The sequence below is a fragment of the Chroicocephalus ridibundus genome, chromosome 2 (genome assembly GCF_963924245.1).
Source record: "Chroicocephalus ridibundus chromosome 2, bChrRid1.1, whole genome shotgun sequence".
NCBI classification, from domain to species: Eukaryota; Metazoa; Chordata; class Aves; order Charadriiformes; family Laridae; genus Chroicocephalus; species Chroicocephalus ridibundus.
In genome coordinates this window covers 48,432,016-48,444,118 of record NC_086285.1, presented here as the reverse complement: position 1 = coordinate 48,444,118, position 12,103 = coordinate 48,432,016, and the positions used below count along the sequence as shown (strand labels likewise).

Below are 12,103 nucleotides of genomic sequence, written 5' to 3'. Positions count from 1 at the left end.
TTGGGTTGTATCTCCCTGTTATTCACTGTGTCCCTGTAGGGAAGGCCCTTTCTGCTCAGGCTTGAAGGTTTTCAGGGCTTTGTGGTCTATGTTTACAGCAAAATCTACACAGCGCCTTCTGATCAACAGGAAATATCTGTGTTCTTTCAGCCATCACAGAGATCCCTCTTCCTAATGGCTTGCTTAGGTGCTCCTTCTGAAACAGCTCTGTGAGTCTCTTTTATACTCTCTGGAACACGTGTGGTCAGGTTACATCACTGGTTTTACTGAAACTCCAGAGATTTTGTAGGAAATGACAAAATCCAGCTGTAATTTTAGCACAAGCCAGTCTTACAGCATTTCAGGAATACCACAGGAAACCACCCAGCAGTCTTAGAGAAAAGGGTCAACAGCTGCTGCCAAATACCTGCAAATTAGAAAAACGTAGCCTTGCTATAACTTGCTATAAAATTGTAAAAAGGCTCCTCAGGGAGCAGATAAGTGGCCAGATTATTCATCAGTCCTGGTTTATAACGATCGGTTACATTATCACTCCAACTGCTGGAGGCTGTTGCGGCTGCAGTGCCAATGGCATTGGTGAAGTGAATGTTTTAAAAAAATAAATACATGACACCAGCCTGTACACTCAACTATACTTCCTGCCTTTGAAGCAAAAATATATTTTAACTACTTTCTGTTATTTTAATCTCTTTTCTTCTCTTGCTTTCAATCATGCAATGTCACCACATCAAAATGGGAATGAGCTGCAGGTTCCAGCTTGCCTCATACAGCAGCCTCTTAGAAGCCTAAGATCATTACAAATGGCTTTGCAAAAATTACAATACATGTTCAAGGAGGGTGTCTACACCACATGGTGCCTTGTGGTGTAGACTGCATGAGCTGGTCATGTAACTGGAAGGAAGGCAGCTCTACCAGTACAGTGCTCTACCTGACCTAAGTAGCTCTGAAACCTCTGGACCTTAACTTGTCTCTCTTCACAATGCTCACCTAAGGTAAGTGTGATAATGTCTAACACGACACTGCTTTGCATTGTATAAACATATCCTAATTTTGCTTATAGATTCTTTTTCACTAGTAACAATGAAAGGGAGAACCATGTAGAAATTATGTAGAAATCAGTCAGTGACAATGAACAGGAAGAATACCTTGGTGGTGTTGTTTCAACAGTCATTTTGGAGGCCTGAATATAACTTTAAAAGCACACGTTCTGTATGCCGGGTATTTCAGCCCACTTTCTGTTGAGCTGCAGAAGTATCTAGAGCAGCTAGAAATACTTATTGTCCTGAGAACAGGATTTTACTGAGTTCAACCACCCAGTAGAGATGAAGTAGTTCAGATACTGATTGCTCCAGTTCCGGCTTGTCCAGAACAAGCAGACACCCATAAAGTCTTCATCCCTCCATTCTGAACTTGGCCTGAAAATGGAGCATTTTCAGAAAAGAAGAACCGTACCCTTGATTCTTGTACTAACGTTTTGCAATAGATCACACAGGAAGTGCTGTTTCCTATTTTCAGATGTAGGGTTTAACTATGTGTTTGTTCACAAAGAAGAAGAAGAAGACACGGTCAGACAAAACAAGCCTGATAAATCAGTGAGTAGCTATTTTTTTTCCCTTCTTTTACATGTAAATGTGTATATAGAGATATAGATTCACTCAGTGGAGAAGTATATGTGCCTGATGACAGTGGAGTAGAGCTACCATTCAAGCAGAGGCACTATCTTTAAGAACAATTGGATCTTGTAACTAGGTTACAACTCAGCATAAGGCTAAGTGTGAGAGTAGAGAATTGAACTGGACAATTTGTGTAGAAAATTACAATCCTTTTTGTACTAGAAACTTATTGGGTCTTGGTTTTGAAGCTGCTCCAGGAGGTCAGTTGCTTGAAAATGTATTTGTCTAAGGATATAAACTGATCAGACATGAAATCCTTCACACTTAATCTAACCTCTCCAAATCTAAGCCACATCTTGTTCTATCAGATGCAGATGGTGGATAGTCTTCATCGCTATCCTATCACATGGTTCCTTTATATTATTCAAGCACTAAAGTCTCTTAAAGGTGTTTCATTATCATGTTATGAAGACATAAGTTCTTTGGGATTGGTTCCTCTTTTTTAGTGTGATGTCTCTGATCCACCACATTAGAAAACCTCAACTGGAGATATCAGTTTTATGGCAAGTCATGATCTGGCTAGCAAATTTTGTTAATGAGGTTTTACATGAATAAAATTCATCAATACTACACTGGTATTGTACTATTCTCACCCACAAGGAGAGGTGAGCTCCTTTGCCTGGATAAATGAGACTTGCCACTCGGATATTAGCAGAAAAGATACAATAGCCTAAGAATATATTTTTTTTTGGTAGTATATCAAATATACAGCTATAGCAACATTTGCTTTCATGGGAGAATTGCACTGTCATTTGCTGGGAACGGTTGACAGTGCCAGGGCAGTGGGCTTGAACTTCTCTGTGTGGAGACCCTTGTAGCAATAACATGACAGGGACGTGATCGTACGACATATGTTGGTAATCTCCACTCCAGATGCAAACTGCCTTTTTTTATACTCTAGTTCATCCCCAGCATAGTTGTGACTACAATTATTGTTTGAATTACTCTGAATTCAATAGTTTATCTGAAGCAGTTTAAGCAGAGACACTGAAAAAAGACTCCTGAACAGATCCTAGCACAGGACTTGGCTTACACAAAAGAACCCTCTTATACATATAGTCATAAATTTGGAGGAAGACATTTAATAGCTCTCTCAAGTTTCACTTTCTCAGAGTGCTTATTTTCAGTGTTTATGCTACTCTTTTACTGTACATTTTTTTAGTTAAGAACACCTCCTACTTCGTTTGTCTTGTGACCACATAGACTGACTATTTCATTGCAGAAAAGCTCAGAATTTTTGCAAGACTGTCTTTCTGGTCTTGGTGGGGCATGGAAACAACTGGATCCTGAGGGTTCACAGAGAATTAATCCTGTTTTTTCCAGCCGAGAACATATTTTTCCTTGAAAGATCATCAGGGATGAAAAAAACTTATCATTTAGGAGGCAAGCAATTCTGAAGAGATGCTTCTAATGCTCAGCTGTTATAAAAGAGGAAGAGGTTTTCAACGCAAGGTTTAATTTTGGAAGGGACTGCCTTTCCCCAGCGATATCCTGGAAAGAAATACTGTGGTCACTACCACATGAAAATATGTGTTTGAGGGCAACTATCATCTCAGAGTCTTACATACAACATTTAGTTTACTCTTCGATCTTTTCCTTCAGCTTTCTCGGCAACTCAAGAAAAGTGCATACTTTTATGCTTGCTCCCCATGATATCTTTGGTGTCTGTGCACAGTCTTCTCTATAGTTTTGCCTGTCCACAGACTCCTTCTGGCAAGTCAAAGGCAGAGTTAAAGAGATAGAGCTGTTGCCAGGAAACACTGGGCGCCTCTCTTGTAAGACCTGCCATCAGGATATAGGGCATTATTTTTCTTCATTGAAGTTTCAGTTTTACTCTGTGCTACATTGTACTTCTCTCTCTTCATAAGTGCCCTAGGTGCTGCTGACACACACTTTTAAGCTGACTACATGTCATTAAGCAATTTCTTTTTCCGTAAGACAAACACGGCCATTTGTGAAAAGGAGAAGAGTGAGGGCAGAGGGAGTAGTGCTGTGTTACCTGTTCATACATTTCAAAAGAGAAACCTTGTCTTAGACCATAAAAAGGGAAAGGGAACTTTGGGCATCATTCAGTTTTGAGGCAAGCAGCTCCCTTAATACATGGATGCTCTTCTACCTTGTGGTTATCAAATATTCTGATTTCCATGAGGAAACTTTGTCCAAATCCCCTTTAGAGCACAGCAGATTCATTGAGCTGTGACAACTGCCATCTCTGAATAAGTCAGCGTAGCAACTCTTTGCCTGAATAACTCTAAAATGGAAATGCGTGATGGTCATACCAGCACCTGGACCTTCTATAGCTAAAGGTGACATACTATAGATAACAGCTAATACTCAAGAGCTAGCAACGCTTCTCTCAAGCAGCTGCAATACAGAAATCTGAAAAGACATGATTCAGAGCTACACCCTCATTACAAGAATCTCTGATGTTGCTGTAAGTGCAGCTTTGTTAAAACTTAAAGAAATGAAATGACACTTATTTTGGCTTACAACATTACAATGATTAAGAAAATAAAATTTTCTCCCATCCTAGCTGTAACCCCATTTTCTCTGCAAGAACTCTTTCCCAGGGTGCAGGTATTTGGCCCAGGGCTTGGTCACACTTCACTGTACCCACCATCTTGGAGACTCAGAACATAACCAGTCCTCCAAGGGGAAACGAGAGTAGCTTCTTATTGGACTGCTCGTATATTTAGATGCTTTTGCATGATAAGCACACAGGATAAATTAGAAGGGAAGAAGGGCACCAAAGAGAAAGCTCTCCTTCTATTATATTTCTACCTTAGGTTTGACTCGGTTGCCTGCTTTTGCAGAAATTGCCCAGAATTTCTGCTAGCAATCAAAATTACCCTGTGCATGCAGAAACTGGGTGTGTAAACAGAATGGTGGGCACTGATGGCTGCATGCAGTCCATCAAGCAAAAGAGAAAGCCCCACAAATGAAAATCATTAAGGCTTTCTGAGCATCCATTTGTAATTTTGGAAGGAAAATAAGAGGGAAATAAGCCAAATAATCACGAGTTCCCAAATCAGGATCTCTCAGAATAGCCCATTTATAACTTGCAGCACAAGAGCAGAGATAAACCTGGAGATTTCTTTGCTAAGACACCCATTTCTGAAGGTTCATGCTTAGATAATTTTAAAGCCCAAACCAGACTTCTTGTCAAGGGCTACAGCTTCAGCAGAAGATGTTCCTTTCTGCTTGAAAATGAAAATTGGAAAAATGGTTAAAGATAAATTAAAAAAAAATCAAATGCAAACAGTAGTTTCCAATAGAATTTGTTAGCGAGATCAGTTTTCTACAGCTCTTTGTGATTAACATTGCTTGTGTGCAAAGGATAGGGAATTTTTTAGAAATCATTTCAGAAAACTTTTTAAATATTTTGTGCATGTTGTGAAGAGGGGGACCTGACTTCTATCCCATGCAAATGCTCAGAGATTTCCCATCAGGTCATAGACAGTAAACAAAATAACCACAGTATATGCTGTCTTTCTAGGCGGCATCGTTGTGAATTGTACAGGGCAGGACCTCAATTTTGGTAGTGGGAAGGCATACTGGGTCTGGCTGGGATGGAATTAATTTTCTTCACAGCAGCCTTTATGGTGCTATCTTTTACATTTGTGACCACAGCTGGGACAGGTGACCCAAACTGATCAAAGGGATACTCTGTGCCGTATAACTTTATGCTCAGCAATAAAACTCACGGGGGAGTTTTTCAAAGCAGGCGTTGCTCAGAGACTGACTGGCCATCGGTCTGCTTGGTGGGAGGTGGCAAGTGTTTGTCTTTTTGTGGCAAGTGTTTGTGGCAAGTGTATCACATCTTGTGTTTTTTTCTGTTTCCTTCACTTATTCAACTATCTCTATCTCAATCCACAAGTTTTTCTTGCTTTTGCCTTTCCGATTCTTTCCCCCATTCTGGTGGGGTGGGGGAGTGGGGTGAGGGGGAGTGAGTGAGTGAGTGAGTGAGTGAGTGAGTGAGTGAGTGAGTGAGTGAATACATGCAGGCTTATCTGCCGGCTGGGGTCAACCCATACCGGGAGATAAGACTTGGGAAGCAAAGGAGACAAATCTGTAGGGAATCAGTTACCTTTAGTTCTGTTACTCCCACAATTATTTTCTGTTGTTTTTAAATCTCAACATATGTTCTAAACTAAATTAAAAAAATTTACTTTCTTTGCGTACAAAGAATCAACCAGGCTACGTGTGCCAGGGGAGGTTTAGGTTGAATATTAGGAAAAAATTCTTCACTGAGAGGGTTATCAAGCACTGGAACAGGCTGCCCAGGGAAGTGGTTGAATCACCATCCCTGGAGGTATTTCAAAGACCTGTAGATGTGGTGCTGAGGGACATGGTTTAGTGTTAGACTTGGTAGTGTCAGGATTATAGTTCGACTCAATGATCTTAAGGGTCTTTTCCAACCTAAATGATTCTATGATTCTACAATTCCATGATTCTATATAGATATTACTGTATATATATATGTGTATTTATACTTGTGCATATACACACAAAGTAATTTTTTTAACACTGCTTAATCAATAACGTTTGTTCAAGAATATTTTTTATATTATATATATTTCTATATATATATATGAAATATATATGTGTGTGTACATATATATATATATACACAGTGAGGCAAAGACCAGATTAAAACTAGGACCTCTGGGTCCTGAATGTTCTGCAATTTGGTATCAGGAAATAATCCTTTCCTCAAACAGCTAAGTAGGCTCACACAAGCTTAAGACACTTCAGAAATTTCGCATGCTACAGCTCAGAATGGCCCACCATTTAATCAAATTGAGCTTCTACTATAAAGCAGACCAGTGTCACTCCAGCCATGGGCTGAGTTTCTTCAGTTACATTTAGTCTTGCAGAACTCAAGTGCAGAGAGAACAAAGTGGTGGTTTTGAGAACGCAGTCTCTGCAAAAGACCTCTGCAATCACACAGGGTAGACCTTGCCATTGAAAAAGCGCACGGCAGGACAGTAAGAGGAAAGGAGCAAACATTGCTGCACTGTGAGAGTGGCCAGGGATCACAGAGGGAGTTGGGACACTCCGTTGCCTTTGTCAAGAGAACAGGCATCAAGTTGCCAGGAAAATGCAGATTTCAAAACCATCAACCTGCTATGAACGGCCACCAATCTCCCATGAAGTGCCTGACAAAAGGCAGGCACGATCACGCAGGAAGAAAGAGCGGCCCTTGCACCAGACAGCAAATAGCTCTATTCGAGTGGCTACCAAACACATCGATTTCACTTCCCCACTAAGTGACCAGGAAGCACTCGGGCCCTCTGACACCCATCTGCACAAATTCCTCTTCCTGGCTACTCACAGGACACGGAGGAATTCTTCCATTTTCCCGGGGGGTCTGTGAGAAGACAGAGCTCCTCGACTTCTCAGAGACCAAATTACAGAAAACTATGCTTCTGCATCTGGATCACAGTCCTGCCAGGGACTTGGGAAAGGGGGAGCGTCTGGCAAAATTAAAGGGCTGACATCAAAGTAGCAAGCCCTTATCTGCCCCCACCATAACAAAACTCGCGTGAGGGCTTTCACAGCTCTGCTGCACACTTACCTCCCAGGCTGTGACTCCTTCTTGCAAGGGAAGCCCTGTCCCTCCAACAGTCCCCAAACCAAAACTGGAGGGACAGGGAGTTGGGGTAACCCTTGCACTTCCTCAGGTTCTATGTCACCTCACTGGAAGCACTGACTAACAAAGGATGAGGGACAATATCAAACAACCGCTACACATGGAGAACCGTTAATGCACACTCATAGCGATGGCCATATTGGCCTCCTGCCTTTGTGCCCTCTCCAAGACACTGAGCCAATCTCAACTTTCGAGTTCCTAAATCACGGCTGCTAAACAGCTACTGAAACAAGGAATCAAAACTTCTTTCATCCCTGAGCACTGGGGAGATTTTTCAATTGACAGGAAGATGCCACAACAGATAAAGGTGTCAACAGACACAGATACATGCCACGCTGATAGCAACTGCCACCCCTTATGCCATTTGCCAAGGTCTTTGCCTGTCTGTTCTTTCTACAGGACCGCGCAGCATTTTCATTCCAGAGCCGCCCAAGACCTGCACGCTTCCATGGCCTACGCCTGACCCAGACTCTGTGAAGGACACAACATTTGCCATTTTAACCCAGACCAACGCTGCCAACTTGCTGCTCTGCAACACCCAGGACAGCAGGTCCACCAGGTGCGTACGTTTACTACTGTGCAAAGGTCATTTCTACACATGATTCCCACAGGCATTAAGGCTCCCAAGAAGTCATGAACAACCTGAACAAGCAGCACTCAGTGTGTTTTACCCAGGTCACAGCGCCTTTGCAGGCACTGCTTTACACCTTGCCGATGCCCGGTCCTCCCTGGGCGAGGGCTACAGTACAGGCTGGCACCATGAGGAGGTGGCCAGGTCCTAAGGAGAAGCACGGCTACGCTCTGCATGCCAGCTGCTGGGCTTCCCTGTTGCTGCCTTGCTGGCTTGCTCTACCCCTTTGGAAAGCCACTGCTGACCACAACAACCCCAAACTCCCCACTGCTTGGATTAAATTCATCATTCCTCTGCTCCCGGTTGGGTCAGGCAGCTGGCAGGCTCTACTGAGGAGGAAAAACGCACCACAGAGCGTACACATAGGAAATGACACGCCGTGCACTTCCAACATGCAGCAACGTGACTTCACAGGTATATAGATGGGTTTCCTGGGAGCTCCGCAAGTTCGTTTGGCTTCCATACCTTGACGTAGTATTGCTGATGTGCTCAACAGCAAAATGCATTCCAGAAGAGGACATCAACGTGTTTCATTCCCCTCACTGCCAAGCTTGGAGTTTCCTCTAGTTTAACATCTTTTTCTTCATTTCCAGAACAACACACCATGGAAAACCAAACCATGGACTTAGCCGACTGGTCACTGACGACAGAATTTGACTACAGTGATTCAGCGCCATGCATGGGAACTGAGGAAAAGCACTTTGCAGCAAAACTTTTGCCACCGCTTTATTCTTTGGTGGTGATATTTGGCTTCATAGGCAACATGCTCGTTGTCCTTATCCTAGTAAAGTACAAGAGACTGAGGAGTATGACTGACATCTACCTGCTCAATCTGGCAATTTCTGATTTGCTGTTTGTATTTTCTCTCCCTTTTTGGGCTTATTATGCTGTTCACGACTGGATTTTTGGGGATGTGCTTTGTAGAATTCTCTCAGGTGTCTACCTCCTTGGCTTCTACAGCGGCATCTTCTTCATAATCCTATTGACCCTAGACAGGTATCTGGCCATAGTGCATGCGGTGTTTGCTTTAAAAGCTAGGACAGTTACCTATGGCATCCTCACCAGCGCTGTCACTTGGGCTGTTGCCATTTTTGCTTCTGTTCCTGGGACAGTATTTCACAAAACTCAAAAGGAAAGTTCACGTTATACTTGCAGTGCTCATTATCCAAGCGATTCCAGAATAAACTGGAAGTACTCCTATATTTTAAAGATGAACATTCTGGGACTTATTGTTCCAATGCTTATTATGATTTTCAGTTACTCACAAATTTTAAAAACATTATTGAGATGCAAGAATGAGAAAAAACAGAAGGCAGTCAGACTTATTTTCGTGATCATGGTTTTTTACTTCATCTTCTGGACACCGTTCCATGTTTCTTCTTTTTTGCATACATTTCAAGGTTCACTTTTCAACCCAAATTGTGAAATCAAAGGTCAACTGGAGAAAGCAATTCAAGTGACAGAAACAATATCAATGATCCACTGTTGTATCAATCCTGTGATCTATGCATTTGTTGGAGAAAAATTTAGGAAATATCTTTATGCCTTTTTCCGAAAGCATGTTGCAGCCCACCTCTGCAAAAAATGTCCAAATCTTTATCGTGAAAAATTAGAAAGAGTTAGTTCCACATTCACACCATCCACTGCAGAGCATGACATCTCTACTGGACTGTAAAAATACACCAAAACATCAGGAAATGTTGCAGCATTCGCTTTGCCTTAAGGACTGCCTGACATTATTTGAGATCTTTATGTCAACCGCTACTGAAAACTGTATGACCCTCATTTCTCTTGGTTAACTGTTCCCTGGGGTTACAGCGTTTTCCATTCTTAAACTAAGAGAATCAGTGAGTTCTCCAGAAAACGTTAACACCATAGCTGGATCACATCAAGATTTGAATGGGGCCCAGAATAGTATGATTCTGTTTCTTGACTCAAATTCTACCCAGTCAAAGAATGCCAGTGAAGTTTACCTGGGGGGAATACAATATTGAAGAGACTAAGGAGTAATACGTCATCTCACAAGAGCCATTTACTGTTATGTGAACATTTTAAGATGAACACTGGGAGGAAATTTTGAGGACTGAGGTATCTGTTTAGTATCCAACATTAATGGAACACCTTCTGGAAGTGACTGTATTCTTTCTGCAACGTGGTCAGGCATTTGATGGGTGGAGGCTTTCAGTTTTTTTCATTTTACCCCTACCACTTATTTTCCCTATATAAGTAAAAGATGTTTCCATAAAAAGTAATTTGAGGATGAATACGAGATATATTAAGATAATATCTCTCCTCTGATGGGAGAGCTGACGGACCTTTATCTCATTAGGGCCATTGAACCCAAGGATTTATCTGTTAGCTAATAATGTAGTCATTTTTAAACATAAGCCTTTTGACTATAGGCTAAGTTATAGTATTTTGATGTTAGTTCTTTAATATCTGCCATATTCTTTATACCTGCCATATCACTGTTCAGTTGCTAACATTTTCCAAAGTGGGATTTTAATAGGTGATTTCTGTGGGTGCAATTTTGCAAATAACTGCACATATCAAGTCTACTGACTGCACAACCAGACAACGCTGCACTCCCAAAAAAGAGGAGCTTGTTGCTGACAAATCATATCCCTCCAAGGAAAACAGCACTTAGCCAAAAAAAAGCAGATCGGCAAAGATCTGCAAGGCCAGAATGAAAATCACCTTGGTATTTGGTATGCAAGATTCTGTATGAAAAAAATATCAGGACCCTCTGAAGGATTTTGGAGACCATAAGCACAGTGTGTAGAGGAAGATCATGTGTGTAGAGGAAGACTTTACATGGCAGATGAAGTAAGTGTGTCAAACTAGGCTCCTGCATGAAAAAAACATGCTCTTCACATACACAGTAAATCTGATGTTTGGGATACACTTCTAGGCAGACAGCAGCCTTGGAACTGCAAAAGTAGCCAGCTGCAGAGGAGACATACCTACTCTGCCTTCCCAGGAGAGGAGTGCCCACAGCCAACTGGTACCTCAATTAGAACTACACGCTAATTGAAGACTTGAGTCCATTAGTCTACTGGTGTCCTACAGCCATACATTTATGCCATTATTAGGAGCTTCCCTGTAAAAGAAAGTGGTATTCTAGGGACATGATGTTAGCAAAGAAGAAGAGGGAGGGGCATAGTGGAGAACTTCTTGCTTCAAACTGTAAGGAAGTGCAGGTGAGCACTGCAAGTGAACTGTCCTCCTGGTTCTTTTTTCCTGTCTACTTCAAAAGGCACCGCTCATGCATGTAAGGCCTTGCTCGTGGAAATATGGAGGGGCAAGTTCAACTAGCCTCCAGGCAACGTAAGGACACAAGAGGGGATTCCACACTACTTAGCATTAGGCATGAGATTCAGATGCCTAAATTAACAGCAAATCTCTTCGAGGTCCCTCAGTGGTCAGTAGAGAGAGAGAGATGCCTGAGTCAGAAGCAGACATATGATTTAAATGGTCTCTGGGGAAAATTATCTGTCCAACTGTAGAAGGAACCTGGAAATGCCAGCCTCTTAATTTAGGCATCAGATGCCTTAATCTAGGTGGTGCAAATACTCTTCCCCCTCTAGCCTTATAACATCAAGGCCCTGCTTCTATTAGTTGTTAGCTTTTATCCTATCAGCTATTATAATCTGTTCATTACCTTGTGAGTTAATAGCCACAGATAAGACTAAAGAAAAGACCAAAAACTATCCTTACAGTAAACTTTCTTGCTTGGAAATAATATTTTTCCTTCCTTTGGTTCTTTTTTACTACACTAAAGTGAAAGCATCTTTTTAATATTAAAGCATAAATTAGTTCAGTGTGATAAAAATTCTGCTATAACTGTGGTATTTCTACTGATGTGTTTTATTTTAAATTCTTGTCTTGTTGGAATGATGTTTCTTCCTGTTTTCATGTTAATGCAGTGAAATTAATAAAATCTGTGTCTGAAATGAAACTTATACTGTTAGCCCATGTTCTCCCCCGTAAGTCAAAGGGCATCAGCTCTGCTCTCAGAATGGAGGTTGCAAAAAGATGCAACCATGGATTTAAACACTCACAATACCACATTCCAGTGAAAGAAACCAAACTGATCAAGCAGAGAACTGCCTGCCCAGTCCAGAAGCTACTGTAGCTGGCACAGCT

General features: G+C 41.7%; 1 protein-coding gene across 1 annotated transcript; it reads left to right on the top strand.

The window, feature by feature from the left end:
* Positions 1-937: 937 nt before the first annotated feature.
* On the top strand, positions 938-11,892 carry LOC134511431 (C-C chemokine receptor type 2-like). Its single transcript, XM_063325334.1, has 4 exons — positions 938-992; positions 1,516-1,592; positions 7,726-7,885; positions 8,551-11,892. The coding sequence occupies exon 4, from the start codon at positions 8,562-8,564 to the stop codon at positions 9,630-9,632; it is 1,071 nt and encodes a 356-aa protein (XP_063181404.1). The 5' UTR covers positions 938-992; positions 1,516-1,592; positions 7,726-7,885; positions 8,551-8,561; the 3' UTR covers positions 9,633-11,892.
* Positions 11,893-12,103: the final 211 nt, after the last annotated feature.